This window comes from Lissotriton vulgaris, chromosome 10, assembly GCF_964263255.1.
Source record: "Lissotriton vulgaris chromosome 10, aLisVul1.2, whole genome shotgun sequence".
Classification (NCBI taxonomy): Eukaryota; Metazoa; Chordata; class Amphibia; order Caudata; family Salamandridae; genus Lissotriton; species Lissotriton vulgaris.
The window spans coordinates 30060125-30076339 of NC_141698.1; the positions used below are offsets into that span (position 1 = coordinate 30060125).

General features: G+C 46.5%; 1 protein-coding gene across 1 annotated transcript in view; it reads right to left on the reverse strand.

Moving 5' to 3' along the window:
* Positions 1-16215, reverse strand: part of LOC147684410 (myosin-4-like) — a 53008-nt gene that overhangs the window by 17823 nt on the left and 18970 nt on the right. The window contains exons 13-16 of the mRNA XM_086940335.1: positions 949-1098; positions 681-851; positions 288-594; positions 100-176 (exon numbers count right to left, since the gene is read on the reverse strand). Coding sequence (XP_086796461.1) covers positions 100-176; positions 288-594; positions 681-851; positions 949-1098 — 705 coding nt within the window. The remainder of the gene's footprint in view (positions 1-99; positions 177-287; positions 595-680; positions 852-948; positions 1099-16215) is intronic.

The following is a 16215-nucleotide window of genomic DNA, read 5'->3' on the forward strand; positions in this document are numbered from 1 at the left end:
AATGTAATGCAACAATTAACTCTGAAGACGTATTGTCCTGTATTGTGTACCAAAAGGCTATTTGTACAGCAGAAATATAAGTTTATGTGTACTACTCACTCTGAACAAAGCGGACACCGTCTGGAAAGACCCACCCTTCTTCTTCTTTCCACTCTTTCCACCAGCAGCAGCTGCTTCTATAATTTGAACATAGCAAAACAAATCCATCATTAGGCACTTGCTCAAGAGTGCACACTTTGCATATTTCTCTTTATGTCTTTTTACATGTGTTACTGCTAAATATTTACCAGCCTCTGCAGCAGTTGCTGTGTAAAGCATGGACAATACTTTAAGGGAGGCCTTCTGATACAGTTGGATGACAGAGTCATTCAATGGATCTTTGTTCTTCTCCAGCCAGCCAGTGATGTTGTAATCCACAGTACCAGCATAATGCACCAGGGAGAAGTGAGCTTCAGCCTTTCCTTTACCTGGCTTAGGTTTCTCAAAGTTCTTGCACTTGCCCAGATGTTGGTCATAGAGCTTGTTCTTGAAGGATGTGTCTGTAGACTTGGGGAACATGCACTCCTCTTCAAGGATGGAGAAAATACCCATGGGCTGAGAAGTATAAAGATTTATATGAGTCTTCAGTGTATTTGTTCATTATATATAGAAATCCACAAGTTGTTCTAAAAGACACCCACCTTTTCAATAAGCTCAATGCAGGCAGCCAGATCCATGCCGAAGTCAATGAATTCCCAGTCAATGCCTTCCTTCTTGTATTCCTCTTGTTCCAAGACAAACATGTGGTGGTTGAAGAACTGTTGCAGTTTTTCATTGGTGAAGTTGATACACAGCTGTTCTAAGGTGTTGAACTAAAACATAACACAAATTTTCTGTTATTAGATAATAATTGTGATCAGAGTGTCAGCATGGTTTCAAACATCACCCACCAAAAGATCTGAAACTTACATCAAAAATCTCAAACCCTGCAATATCCAAGACACCGATGTAGTATTGCCTGGCTTGCTTGGTGTCCAGCTGTTGGTTGATGCGGATCACCATCCATAAGAAGAGCTTTTCATAAATAGACTTGGAGAGCGCACCAATGGAATTATAGACCTTTTGGGGAAAAGATTACATTGGTCAGTGTCAAGCCGTGTAGTTAGCCATGCATTGTTTATTTTCTGCATGTTTAAAAGATCCAAATATTTTTGCTATTCATGTACAAAGAAGGTAAAGTTAAGGAGATTGCTTGCGGAGAGGCTGTGGTGTGAGCTCCTAAAGATATACCGCTGTTTTCTTGAGAAAGTCCTCCACACCTATTGCTAGAAAATATCAAGTGCAGAATGAGCAAAGTAGTTTCATTTTTAAGTTTTTGTTTCATTATATGGCACTTTGTAAGATAATACCTGTCAGGTTTATACAAAAATAAGACTCCTTTTCTCTCTGGGAGTTTATCTGCAATCTGTGCAAAAAGATCTGCATGTAGGGGGTGGTTTTAGGAATGAATGCTCTTCTTCTTCATTCTCAGGCTGGAGCATTTAAACATCATGAATGTTATGGTCCTAATTCCAGTTCCAAAATCAGTAAGGCAAGAAAAAAGACAGAGTGTCTTCCAAAACAAAGTCACTATACACCTTCCCAAGACAATAACTATACAACAAGTACTCTTAATGTGAAGTAAATAGGTGAAATATCCTGTCTATTCAGGTAATTTGTATTGGACTTTTTTCCTGTCTCCACTATGTACATTAGAAAATGCATAGAAGTGGTGGCGTGATAAGCAAAATGGCCAATGCAGCTATTCTCACCAGCTCTACCGCCCGTTTAGTAATCCCATTATAATCCTGTGATCTTCATACTGTCCAAATTCAGAAAGCATGATCAGATTGCCAAGGTCCACAACAGAGCAGGCTGAAAGAAGAGCCCATTATGGAACAGGTGACGCACCAAACTAGAGGCCTGATAGGCACCCTCAGCATGGTGGCGAGGATGGAGAGCTGCGAGATCAGGACACCAGACAATGATTCTCGCAGTGAGCGAATCCAGAGAATCTTCTTTCCCGCAATAGAATAAGGTGCAGATGGCCCGCATCCCTCTCCCCTGCACAATGTGTGCCGCTGAGCACTGGACCCTGAGCAGAGTCTGTGGCGGGCGGGCGGGGGTGGGGCAGTCTGAGCCCTCCATCGGAGTGAGCCTAACTGGTGTGCGCACATTGGAGTGGAAGAGACGAAAAACACTCTGAAGTTACGACTCCCCCCGGGGCATAGATGTGGACGGGGCCGGTGAGGACAGATGTGGCACTGGGGCCACGCGAGGACGTGGACGGGAGGGGTCGCGTGAGGCTGTGCTTGCCCTGTAGACACCAGTAGAGTCTGCGAGGACCTTTAAGAAAGTGCACTATTGGACATTGAGGCTGGAGGGGATGACATTGCGCTAATGCTTAATGCCCTGTGGCTCGTGGATGGGAAAAGGCACAGAAGGAGAGAATTACCATACTAGGACAGTGCGGATACAGGCGATGGAAAAAGTTGCTGAGTGGCCCGCGAGGCAGAAGAAGCAGTGTGGAGGCCTGTCACGAAGGTGTAGGTGAGGAAAACTCCCTCTCCGCAAACACTGAAGCATCGGGAGGGCAGACTGGGAGGAGAAGGTGTATGGCTGTCGGCCCCACTACGCTGATATTCGGTGGTCCTGGTCCCTCCATGAGTGAGGAGAGATGACAGGGCAGAGACCGCTCAGCGCGGGCCACTAAAGAGATTTTGCCCTGTGGAAGCTCCTGGTGAACAAATTGTGGTGACATTGTGTTAGACCTGGCACCTTGGCGTGGGTCTCCCTTCCATTTTTTGCTGTTGCCTCATGTGTTTTAGCTCAATATAGATGCTTTGGGCACTGTGTCTCTGCTGTCCAGTGCCACAGTGCAAGTGCTCCCTATGATAAATTGATGTATGGATTAGTGACTCCATGATTGGCTGATTTGGTTCACTTGTCAGACCCTAGTAAAGTGCACTGAGTGTGTTCAGGGCTTGTACATCCAAATGCTGCTGGTGGGCTTGCAGCACTGGTTGTGCTACCCACATAAGCAGCCTTGTAAAGTGTGTCTCAGGTCTTCCATCGCAGAGCCTGTGTGCAGTCTGGTACTGCCATGTTGACTGGGCAAGTGCACCCACTTGCCAGTCCCTAAGCCTTTCCTTTTCTGCATATTAGTCACCCCTATGGTTGGCCCAAGGGCAGGGTGCATTGTAGGTAAAAAGTAGGACAAGCCCTGATGTGTGTGACATGTCCTAACAGTGAATTACAGCCATTTTCTTTTTTCACTATTGTAAGGCTACCTGTTCCCTATAGGCCAGAATGGGCAGTTTGATTATAAAATCTTATAATCCTAACATACTCAGGGAACTAGGTAGAAATTCGAGTTTAGTATGCATGAACTCAGAATGATAAAATACATCTTTTAGTGAAGTTGGTTTTAACATTCTGTGTTTGAAAATACCACTTTTAGAAAGTAGGTATTTTCTTGCCTAACTATCCAAGCCTGCCTCTGCTAAGTTGTGTATTCCTTGTCTGGAGTTTGAGTGACAGAGGCTGGGGGATTCCAGGACACAGGGTGAGTCAGCACAGGGCTGAATAGAGAGATCTACATGCAGATGTGTGGGAGGGGTTGCACCTGGGACCTGAATAGGGCTGTGCCTTCCTTCCACAATGCTGGCTCCACCTCCTGTGGTGTGTCTTATGTCCCTGCCCTGCACTGTGAAAGGAAAGAAGGAGACAAGTAAACAGAGTGCTCCAGGACTGACCAGAACTGGTTTGGACTAGGCAAAGGCCTCTCTGCCTTCAGAGAACAAAGAGAAACTGTGTATAAAAATGGGGACTCAGGCCCCAGAGAATTAGATCACTTTTGGGAAACAAGAAGACACCTTTGCTGGGGAGAGGAACCAGAGGGACTATCCCTAAGCATGAGGGATTGAACTGCAGTGGTTGCCTGACTGCCATCAGTAGGGATCCGACGCTTCACTGTTCTTGCGTGTAAGGAACCGACGCATCACCTTCCCTGCAACACTTTCGTTGTATAGCGTTACGCATCCTAAGGTACATTGAACTCAAAGTGTCGTATTTTACATCTTATGAGAACTGAGCTAATTCTACCATTTTTGAAGTACAGCAATGTGGATTTTTGTTGTTACTCTTCCCACCTAGATTTTAGTAATGTCTCTGAAATAGTAACCCAGGCAGAATATCAGAAGTAGAAGACGTGACACATACCCCCAGAAATTAAGTCACAGACGTTCAAACTACCCTGAAAGATTTGACCCAGAGGGTCGACTATGCTGAAAACTATGCAGAGACAAACAACCTGCATTTCATTGGTTTGCCGGAGGGTTTGAAGGCTCCAACAAGGGACCATTCCTGAAAAAATGTTTGAGAGACTCTCTTCCCACAGCACAGTTCTCCTCTTGCTTTGTAATAGAGCAGGCCACAGGGCTCTGACTGCCAAACCACCGGTGGGAGCACCCCCAAGCACAGTCAGTGCCCGTTTCCTTAATTACCAAGATCGGGACCTGATACTACGAGAGGTGAGGCACATGAGAAAGATCAGGCATGCACAATTTAAAATTGTGGTGTTTTCCTACTACTCCAAAGAAATACTAATACAAAGGTGGACCTTTGATTCACTCAAAGTGAAACTGCAGGCAATGAATGTGCAATGCACGTTGCTGTTCCCAGCAAAGCTTAAAGTCATAATTGGGGGTAAGGCCATCTTTTTCCAAGTGCCAGAGAAGGCTTGGACCTGGATAGAGGAACGGCTACACCTGAGATGGGTGTTCTGGCTTTGTGGCCTAATGTATCCACTGTAGGGGGGCCTGTGTTCAGCCTCATAGTCACAAGGAATAGGACATGTTACAACGCACGTGTTTTCAACATGTGCCATTACAGCGCATTTTTTACAACACAAAATCAATTACAGTACAAATTACTATTCTAACTCCGCCGGGGCGATACTTTGGGGAATGTGTTGTAATGGCATGGGTTGTAATGACATGCGTTGTTATGGATATTTGCGTTGTAAAAATTGAGTTGTAATGGCACGCTTTGTAACGCTTGCATTATAAACAATGTTTACCGGTCACAGGTTCAAATCCCTGTGGGTCCACTCAGCCTTTCATCCTTCAGTGGTTGATAAAATGAGTATCATTGAGTTGGGTAACATAAAACAATTATTCAGCGCCATGATACCCTTCTGGGTGAATGTACGCTTTACACATACAAATGTTATGTTATGAGACTGGACAGAGCAAAACAGGAAAAGCAACATAGAGTCACTTGGGAGGGGCCAGACCCAAAAGTCGCAGAACAAGCAGGGGATATCGTAGTGGCATTGCGAGGAAACTATGGGTGGGGAGCTCCATCCCCTAAGACGACAGTTCCCGGGGTCTGGTCTGTCATCAGACACAGAAGGAGGGTAGACCTGGCGGGTGAAAAAGAAAACAAAAGACAAGCAGTGGAGGGAACCACAACTCCACAGACTCTGAAAATAACAAGAGCCAATCTGGAAGCGGAATCGTTGACCCAAATCTCTCCACCCTGTCATGGACACAACATGAGACGAGAGATATGACTGAACAAGTGAAGAAGCCAGACTGAGCCGAGGAGGATGAAGGGTCAGCAAAATACGAAGAGCCTTTGGCTGCACTCTAGCTAACCCTTCAACCTAACTCTTTTTTATTAGTACTCTACAAGTTTAAAACTGACTAGTCTGTAATTAAATTGCAGAGTTTCTAGGGTTACAGGGTGAGAATTTGAATCGAGGAAGGAGGGGGGCGACAAGCCTCTCTGACCTCCCTGCGACACAGTTGTCAGGTTGACAGATGGGGTAGGTGCGCTGGGGATACTGGGGAGGGATGGTAGGAATAGTTGGGTTAAGCTGTTGGGAGTTCATACATGGGGAGTGGAGTAAGCATGCAGTAAGAATGGAAATAGGTGCAGCTGTAGGGGCCACCCTTCAGAATGGCGGGATACCATCACACACCCCAGATGATCGTGGCTGATACTCAAGATGATGGGAGAAGCTCCATACTGTTGGGGAATGCAAACAGGCTAGGGAATAAGATTAAAAGAGGGCTGGTGGCCGCATACAACAAGAGATTGAAACCTGAAGTAGTCCTGCAACAAGAGACACACTTACAGGGCTCATAGTGTGGGTTCCAGGGTAGAGGGGCCTACAAAACACTGGCACATGCGGGATTCTCAACAGGCTCCCAAGGGGTTGCCATATTGATCAGGAACCCCCCTTCAGGATGGAAAAAAATGGGTTGACATTAACAGGACATATGTGGCAGTCAAGGGAATGGGGGACAGAGGGACACAACCCTAGTCAGCGTGTACGACCCTCCACGGTTACAAAGACAGACACTGGACAAAGAAGCGGAGATACTACTGATGGCGGGCTCCCTCAGGAAAATAATTGGGTGCGACTTCAATGATGTTAGAAGCCCACACCTAGCCTGTACTAGCTCGAATTCCAGGGTCACAGAGGAAGACTGCACTGGCAAGGTTGGCGACAACCCTGGGGCTGTTGGACGTGTGAGGTTGCTGCTATCCTGACAACCATACATACTCCTGCTTCTCGTGTATCCACAAGGTATTCTCCAGACTAAACTACATTTTTGCCCCAGCGGGGGAGGTAGAGACGACAGAGAAGGCAGAATACCTAGCCAGTGGTCTGTCAGACCACTCGCCGCTGTGGGTACAATTGTGGCATGATCTCACAGATCTAGAACAGGGTGAAAGCTCCACACTTGGGAGTTAAGGGACAAGACTGTCACCCAAGAAATTAGTGCAGACACAGAAGTATATTTTCATAAAAACAAAGACACAATGTCATCGGCCATCACACTTTGGGAGGCCTACAAAACGATACTGAGGGATAGGGCGCAAAACATCATAGCATACAAAAATAAAAGAGAGGTACAGGAAATAGAAGTGCTGGAGAAGAAACTGGTGGAGTTAGAGGGACAACCTAAGGCACCAACAAACCCTTCATTGTTGCGGATCATTGCGATAATCCACATGGAATATTATGCGTTAGACCACCAGGAGGCCAAAACATTGATTCAGGCCACAGAGCACCGTCTCGGCAATGCAGGCACAAAGCAGGGCGACTGCTGGCATGGTTGGGCAAGAGGGAGGGAGAGGCGAGATGGGTACATACCATATTGGGAGAGAGTGCCAAATCCTATACCACAGCCAGTGAGATTGCAAAGGAGTTTGACCGATACCATGTTGACTTCTAAAAAGCACGCCCACTGGCTGACGCTCTCCAGATAACGGACTACCTTGAAGGGGTGCAACCTTGACAGCAGAAGACTGCAATCCTTAGAGGAATATGTGGGCCTCGTAGAGGTGCTGGCGATCATAGGCAATTTAAAAAAAGGGAAAATCCCTAGCTCTAATGGAATAGAGCTAGGGATAGCTTTAAGAGAAATGCTGGAATAGTGAGCCCATACCTACTTAAACTGTTCACGGAGGAAAAGGAGAGCTGCACTGTCCCCTTGGGCCTTCGGAACACCAGAATAGTGGGGATTCATAAGCCCTGGAAGCCCTCGACGGAATGTAGCTCCTATCGCCCGATGCAGATTTCCCAAATGAGAGGGGCACGAGAAGGGGATGCCCTTTGTCCACCCTATTGTTCACCCTTGTGCCGGAGCCATTAGTTTGTATAGTCCGATTACACCCAGGCATCATAGGGTTTAGAAAGAGTGTGGGGTGGATGGGGGACGTACGGATCTTACTATCCACCAACTACATCCTGCTGTATGTCACAAGCCCCAATACTACTGTTCCATTATTGAACAATATGGGGCACATGCGGGTTAAAAGATGAATTGGGACTAATCCTGCTTATATCTGGCAGGACTGCAGTTTGACGCACATGTCTTCCCAAGAAAATTGTGCATAGATAGAGAGGGCTTCCGATATTAGGGGTCTGAACATGAACGCGAACAAGGAAGATAGCCTAGAATGCAACATTTGGAGAGTACTGATAGACTTCCATGGGGATGGAGAAAGATGGAAAATACAGCTACTAACATTTTTGGGAACGTCCACCATGTACCAGATGTTAAAACTTTGTCAGGATAGAGGGGGAAGTCAGGACTTTGCTGTGTATTGGGGGCATCCAGGAGTGGCACTGCAAACATTACAACGTAATCAATGTAATGAGGGCATTGCCCTTCCAGACATAAGTGCATGCTATTGGGCGGCTCACCTAATAATACTCAATGACCGGGGACACTCAACTGGGGACCACGTGACCTAAGCACTAGAGAGAACTCAATTTCAAATTCACTACTGTTAGAAACACAGATGACCATAGAAGCCTGGAAGGGAGTGGGTAAAATGGGACACACGAGTCACACGAGCGACTCCCCTAAGGGTAATAACTCGTCTGAAGGAAACTGGTAAGTTGAAGGGTTTCAGGGCATGGGATACCCTTGCGATTTCCAAAATTGGAGACCTCATAGAAGACGAAACACTGATTCCATTTAGTGCCCTCTGAAGAGACAATCAATACAACACAACATTTCAAATACTTGCAATGCAAACATGCCTGGAAAGCTGTGAAAATCAAAATAGAGAATATCCCTGAATATGCACCTTTAGAAGGAAGACAGCTCCAGGGAGAGATATTATGGGCCTATAGGACAATTATCCAGTATTATGGGTGGCTTTCATAGATTCACATGCCTGAATCATTCCCCGTCGTCAAGACGGGAGTCTCCGGTACATAGAAAAGTAATGTCCTATAGACATACATAGAGAATAATAGGCCTAGAGGCCTCACCTTAGTAACATATCCATGTCCTTTTGTGTAAAGGACCAAACTATAGAGAAGAGAAAATCATCTGCCACCTCCCTCTAGAACCTTCCTTTCAGGAGCCTCAGTCCCTCAGATTTTCTACCGCACGTTGTGCTAAGGGAGTCTCCTCTGAGCTCTGCTCAGATTCTGTGTTTTTGCACTTTAATAAATAACTTTGTTGTCAAGGATTCTTTTCTACTGTGGATTATCTTCAAATACATTCTTCAAAGAAGGTCTGGTAAGGAAAGACTGCAAGGTATGTCGCTCTTTCTCAAGTAAGTTTTTTTGAGAGGTCGTGAAGCGCGACTTTTAATATGGTGTCAAACACTAAGACCAGAAAGGAGGTTTTTTATTTTCTCCAGTGAAAGTGATGAGGCGTTGACCTCAACATCTAGGAGATCTCAAAAGAGAAGATAATCTCCTCAAACATATTCCTCAGGGGAAAGTCCTGAGAAGGCCCTCAAAAAGACCACTCATGGGTCTTCTGGGCGCAGTTCTTCAAAATCTCCTCACTCTGAGGAAAAGGAGAGTAAAGAACTTGCTTTTGGAGAAAAATCATGTAAAAAAGACGACTTCGGAGCCGTCAAAATCACCTTCTCTGGTCATGGGACCCTTCAGGAAGGCGTCTTCTATACCTCATGAGGTAAAGACTAAAAAGCCAACATCGTCAACAGGATCGTCGACGAAGAAACCATCATCATTGCCTATTACGGCCTCTTCGTCTACGATGGCCTCGTCTACGATGGCCTCGTCTACGATGGCCTCGTCTACGATGGCTCATCTATGACGGCTCATCTACGACGGCTCGTCGACGACGACGGCCTCGTCTATGACTGCTCGTCTACGACGGCCTGTGTAAGGCATCGACGATGGCCTAGTCTACGATGGCCTCGTCTACGACGGCCTGTTTACAGCGTTGACGATGGCCTCATCTACAATGGCCTCATCTACGATGGCCTCGTCTACGATGGCCTCATCTACGATGGCTCGTCTACGATGGCTCGTCTAAGATGGCTCGTCTAAGATGGCTCGTCTACAATGGCTCATCTATAATGGCTCGTCTACGACGGCTCGTCTACGACTGCTCGTCGACCACGACTGCCTCGTCTATGACTGCTCGTCTATGATGGCCTGTGTAAGGCGTCGACGATTGCCTCGTCTACGATGGCCTCGTCTACGATGGCCTCGTCTACGATGGCCTGTCTATGATGGCTCGTCTACGACAGCCTAGTCTATGACTGCTCATCTACGACGGCCTGTCTACGGCGTCGACGATGGCCTCGTCTACGATGGCCTCGTCTACCATGGCCTCGTCTACCATGACCTCAGCTACAATGGCCTCGTCTACGATGGCCTCATCTACGATGGCTCATTTACGACGGCGTCGTCGACGATGGCCTCGTCTACGACGGATCGCCTATTGCGTCGCCTACGACGGCCTCGTCTATGACTGCTCGTCTACAACGGCATAGTCTATGACTGCGATCTCGTCGACGAGGGAAATTCCGACAATTCTGGAATCTCTTATAATGTGGCAGAGAGAGCTGCTCAATGTTTTAAGATCTCAATGATCTCTCAAGAACAGGTCGGCTTCTTGTATGAATTCAAAGAACCTCTCAAGAAGGCAGTAAGGTCAATATTGATTATCGATTACCTATAGTCATAAGCGGTAAAGGGCATGCAGAACCCCTCCTTTGTATCACCAAGAAGTATAGGGCGCCAGATACAGCACCGGCGTGTTTAACAGGAATCCTAAGCTGGACTCCGTGGTGACACAGGCGGCCCAGAAGACCTCCAGGAATCCTTCAGCCCCTTTGTCGCTTCCTCCTGATAAGGAGGGAAGAAGAGTGGACAACATTGGGAACAGGTTTTCCTCAATGTCGGCAATGACGGTAAAGGCCGCGAACGCCCTAGCACTCTTGGGACGCTATAATAGACAATTGTGGGCACTCATAGCCCCATACCTGTTGGAATTGCCAGATTCATCCAAAGAGGAAGTAAAGAGGATTCTGCTAGATGGTGAAGCATCGGCGTCAGAAACTATAGACTGAGCGATGGATATCGCTATGACAGGGTTCCGCCAGTTGGCTGGAGCAGCAGTCTTGCGGCTCCAAGGATGGCTAAAAGCAACCTCTTTCCGTCCTGAGATGCAGACAAAGATTTTGGACAGGCCATATGATAGCCAGTTACTATTTGGCACAAGAAATTGATGAAGCAGACACTGCGAGAGCTTTGGGCACTCTTCAGTATAAGAACCAGTCCTTTAGTAGAAATCGAGGAAGAGAACAGTCTTCCTACAGAGGAAATTATCAATACAAGTCTTCCTGCTCTTCAGGCCAGAGTAGACCACAATACCAACAGCGCCAACAACAGCAAAACAAGCAATCCTTTTTTGGGAAGTCGTCCTTTCAAGGTAAAGGACAGCGGAAATAACAAAAATCTACGGCTGCTTCTACAAGAGATCTCGATTATGTTGAAAAAAGGAGCAATAGAGAGAGTACCTCCATCTCAGAAGGGAAAATGCTTTTATCCCCGCTTCTTTTTGATCCGAAAAAAAAAGAAAAAAGACAAGAAGTGGAAACCAATCTTGGACCTCAGGGCCCTCAACAAATTCCTAAGAAGCAGTCGTTTCGCATAGTAACGATCCAGGAGGCCTTGCAACTACTGTAAGAGCAGGATTTTAGGGCGTCCCTAGACCTACAGGACGCTTACTTCCATTTCCCAATTCACAGGAATCACAAAAAAGTACTTGCGATTTGCAGTAGCAGGCAGACACTTGCAATTTCGCGTTCTGCCCTTCGGGCTCAAGTCTGCACCGCGCATATTCATGAAACGTCGTACCCCGGTGGCGGCATATCTCAGACAGTGCCATCACCAAGTCTTTCCGTATCTGAATGACTGGCTGATCAAGGCTTCATCCTTAGAAGACGCGTCCAGGTCTTCCAACGCCTGTTTAAAGCTTTTCGATTGCTTGGGTCTCACCCTCAATCAGGAAAAATCGGTCATACAACCTTCTCAGTGCATCAGTTTCCTAGGTGCAACCCTGGACACACGGTCAGCAAAAGCTTTACCATCCAGAGAGAGGATGAACAAGCTCCTTGCACTAGCTGCTATAGTAGCCTCGAAGAAAGTCTTGACAGTCCGCCTCTTCAAATCCCTCCTGGGGATGATGTCATCGAAAATCCTCTTGATTCTTCACTGTCGACTACGATTGAGACCTCTACAGGAGGCGCTCTCGAAGCAGTGGGTCTAATGCACAGGGTCATTTGACGACCACATAAAAGTGAATCCTCAGATGGTCGGAACCCTGCAATGGTGGTCGTCATCTCAAAACCTGTCTCAAGGCTTGTCATTCCTGCTTCCGGCTGCTCCTCATGTTGTCACAACAGGCGCCTCATTGGAAGGCTGGGGAGTTTTTCTGCAAGAGCTACAGATAAGCCCTTAAAACCTGGATCTTTAATGCCTCTGACACCTTTTGTCTAGCGCTAATTTAACCCCCACACCTTACAAACTACTTTCAGATCCATTAATTTTTCCCCCTCACCTGGTGTTATGTAGTTTCCCTATTTTCTCCTCTGTGACACGTTATGACTAGCGCCAAGATGCTCCATGGAGTGTAAGCCGCGCTTTATAAAAGCCAAATCATATCATATCATATCACAAGCGGGAAGTGGTCTCCTATGGAGAAGAAACTACATATCAATCTGCTCGAACTGCGGGCAGTCTTCCTGGCCCTTCAAGCTTTCCTGCCAAGAATCAAACATTCCCTGGTGCTCGTAGGGACAGACAAAACCACGACTATGCACTACCTCAACAAACAGGGAGGGACACGCTCGCTGACGCTCTCCCGAGTCGTAAAAAATCTGGAATTGACTCATACTCCACAATGTAACCCTAAGGGCGGAATATGTCCCAGACACGGACAATGTGATCACCGACGCGTTGGGCAGGCAGAAAACATCATCACACGAGTGGGAGCTAGATCAACAAATTATCGACCAGATCTTCTCCAGATGGGGCACGCCGCAAATCCATCTATTTGCGGCAAGAATGAACGCCAAATGCCCACACTTCTCAAGCTGGCATCCCCAGTCAGGGTCTCTAGGGAATGCATTTTCCATCGCATGGCGCAACGTCTTTGCGTATGCCTTTCCGCCGTTCCCGATGCATCCCAAAGTCCTCAGGAAAATTTAGGTGGAGCCTTGTACTCTAATTTTAATAGCCTTGGCCGGGGCAACATTGGTTCACAGAGCTCCACAGTCTATCCCTGAAGCCGCCGATCCACCTGCGGCACCATCCATGTCTGCTCACAATGAACAACAATCAAGTTCAACATCCGGATCGGAAGTCTCTCAGGTTAGCTGCCGGGCTCCTGAGTTCCGAGAGTTCCACAGTCTAAATATTTCACAAGACTGTGTAGAGACATTCTTGCCAGAGCAAGGGCGGATAGCACGACCAAAACGTATTCCCTGAAATGGAAGCGTTTTTGTGTTTGGTGTGCAGATCAAGGCATTCGGCTTTTCTCCTCCTCACCAGAGCAAATCTTACCTTATCTATTACATCTGGCACAGTCGGGCCTAGCCCACTCCTCCATTAAAGTACACTTAGCAGCAATATCTCGTTATAAAAGAACTTCAACGAGTCAATCTCTCTGGTCAAACAGGTTTATTGAGCAATTTCTAAAAGAATTATACAGATCTTTCCCGCCAGTAAGGATATTGCCACCTACCTGGCATCTCAATGTGGTTCTTAACCAGCTCATGATGCATCCGTTCGAACCAGTACACAGAGCTGACCTAAAGTATGTCTCGTGGAAAACAGCACTCCTCCTGGCGCTCACATCTGCAAGGAGGGTCAGTGAGCTACAGGCATTTTCAATCCAGGATCCTTTTCTACAGTTTTAAAAACGATAGAGTAATCCTGAGAACCAATCCTAGGTTTATCCCAAAAGTCCCGTCGGACTTCCACCTAAATGAACCTGTGGTTCAGCGTTCCTTCTTTCCAAACCCAAGCACAGCAGCTGAGAGATCGCTGCATTCTTTGGATCACTAACGATGCTTGAAGTTTTACATTGACAAAACGAAAACATTCAGGAAATCTAACCAGCTATTCGTAGCTTACAGCAGACCTAGGAAAGGTCTACCACTTACCAAGCAGAGCATCTCCAGATGGATTTCTGCAGTCATTGCTTTCTGTCATGACCAAGCTGGACAGCCATTGCATTCCAAAGTGAGAGCGCACTCCACAAGAGCTATGTCCACTTCTATGGCTCTCTTTGCAGGGGCGCTAGTCATTGACATTTGCAGGGTGGCAACATGGAAGTCGCTGCATACCTTCACTAGGCACTACTGCCTGGATACAGAGCTGATGCATGATACAGCAGTGGGACAAACAGTGTTACGCCATCTATTTCAGTAAGGTGAGCCTTCCTCCGTCCCTCCATCCTACTCTGATATGCACATTTCTTTACTAATACTTATTGTGGATGTCTAATGATGGTTCATGCTCACATGATGTGTATTATCTAAGGACTTGTATATGCTGTTCCATCAGAAATGTGCACTCTGCATTGCTTGCTACTCTGATTCAGGCATGTGAATCTATGAAAGACACCCATAATACTGGATAAGAAATGCGTTACTTACCTGTAACTGCAGTTATCCAGTATTGGTGTCTTTCATAGATTCACATGCAACACTCCCGCCTTCCCTGGAAGGATTCACCTAATTCTCTCAGTACCACGCCTACTTAGCTTAGTGCGTACAAAAATCTGAGGGACTGAGGCTCCTGACAGGAAGGTTCTAGAGGGAGGTGGCAGCTGATTGGCTCTTCTCTATAGTTTGGTCCTTTTTACAAAAGGACATGGATATGTTACTAAGGTGAGGCCTCTAGGCCTACTATTCTCTATGTATGTCTATAGGACATTACTTTTCTATGTACTGGAGACTCCCGTCTCGACGACGGGGAATGATTCAGGCATGTGAATCTATGAAAGACACCAATACTGGATAACTGCAGTTACAGGTAAGTAACGCATTTCTTATTAACAAACGGCCTGACTCATTGACGAAACTAAGGACATGATGGGAAATGGAGGTGGGAGACCTGGCCGATACGGACTGGGAGGCAGCTTTGATACTTCAGAAAGAATTTGCAATCAAATCCAGACTCAGACTGATCCAATTTAAGATCCTACACATGGCATATGATGACAGGGCCCGCTTGCATAGATTCGGAACGGGGGACTCTCCCAGTTGTCTGCGTTGTATGGCAGGGAGGGGGTCGTTCATGCACACACTGTGGAAATGTCCTGACATTCACCTGTACTGGACCAGTATAGTGGAGGAACTCCATAGAGTACTGGGAGAAACACTACCAATTAACCCTAAGGATTTCCTATATGGTATACTCACAGAGGTGGACGTCCCTCGAGCCAAACTCCTATTTAGCAATTTGGGCCTTGTATTGGCAAAACGGGAAGTGGCTAAACATTGGGGTGCCACAAACATCGAACCCTTCTGGAAATGGAGAACAGGGTTGGATCCCTACATGGCAGCTGAAAAAATCACCTACAAGGCCAGAGGAAGCCCAAAGAAGTTTTAAAAGGTATGGTGTCCCTGGATAGAACACTATGGTATAGATTTGGGGGAAAGCGAGGAACCACCCCAAACCACACAGGCTCCGTGATGCGTGAGGAACATTGGGGTTATGTGATACCTGATTACGGAATGGCCACTGCGATACCATTGATGCTGCACTGTGCTGTTGCAAACCTTGAACGCTGTGCTTTCACACTCATGTACTTATGGTTTTTAGTGTATTGTTGTGCATCATATGTTGTTCACTGAAAACACTAATCCAAATATTTTTTGTTTAAAAATTCAGAGAAGCAAGTCTGTAAAGTGGTTGACATGTTTCCATCCAAGAAGACTGCCCTCAAAGGGGTTAATTTGCTTTCATCAAGACCATCACCCTCTTGGTGTGTGTGGCATCACGGCTTGTGATTATGTCATGAAGTGCGATTTTTAGTTATAGAATACAAGACAAGAAAAGTCCAAGGGTGGGTGAAGCGTCTACCATCTCCAGGAAAACGTAACTATGGGTGATTCTGCATCCCTACAGAGGGGTCGGGAAATTGCTGAATCATATTTAGTCAGCTTTCACAACACCAGTCCAGTATGGCCACTCCATGAAGACCCCCTTACAGGTCTGAGTAATTTGCATGCATTTTCTTACTGCACATTGGAGTCAGGACTAATGTAGTTTAAAAGTCCAGCGGTTTTAGCTTTTCCAAATTTGTTTCCCTTTCAAGCTTAGGACATTACCACCATGAAAACACACACATAAGGACACCAGGAGCACAATTCTAGCAAGGATTGTAG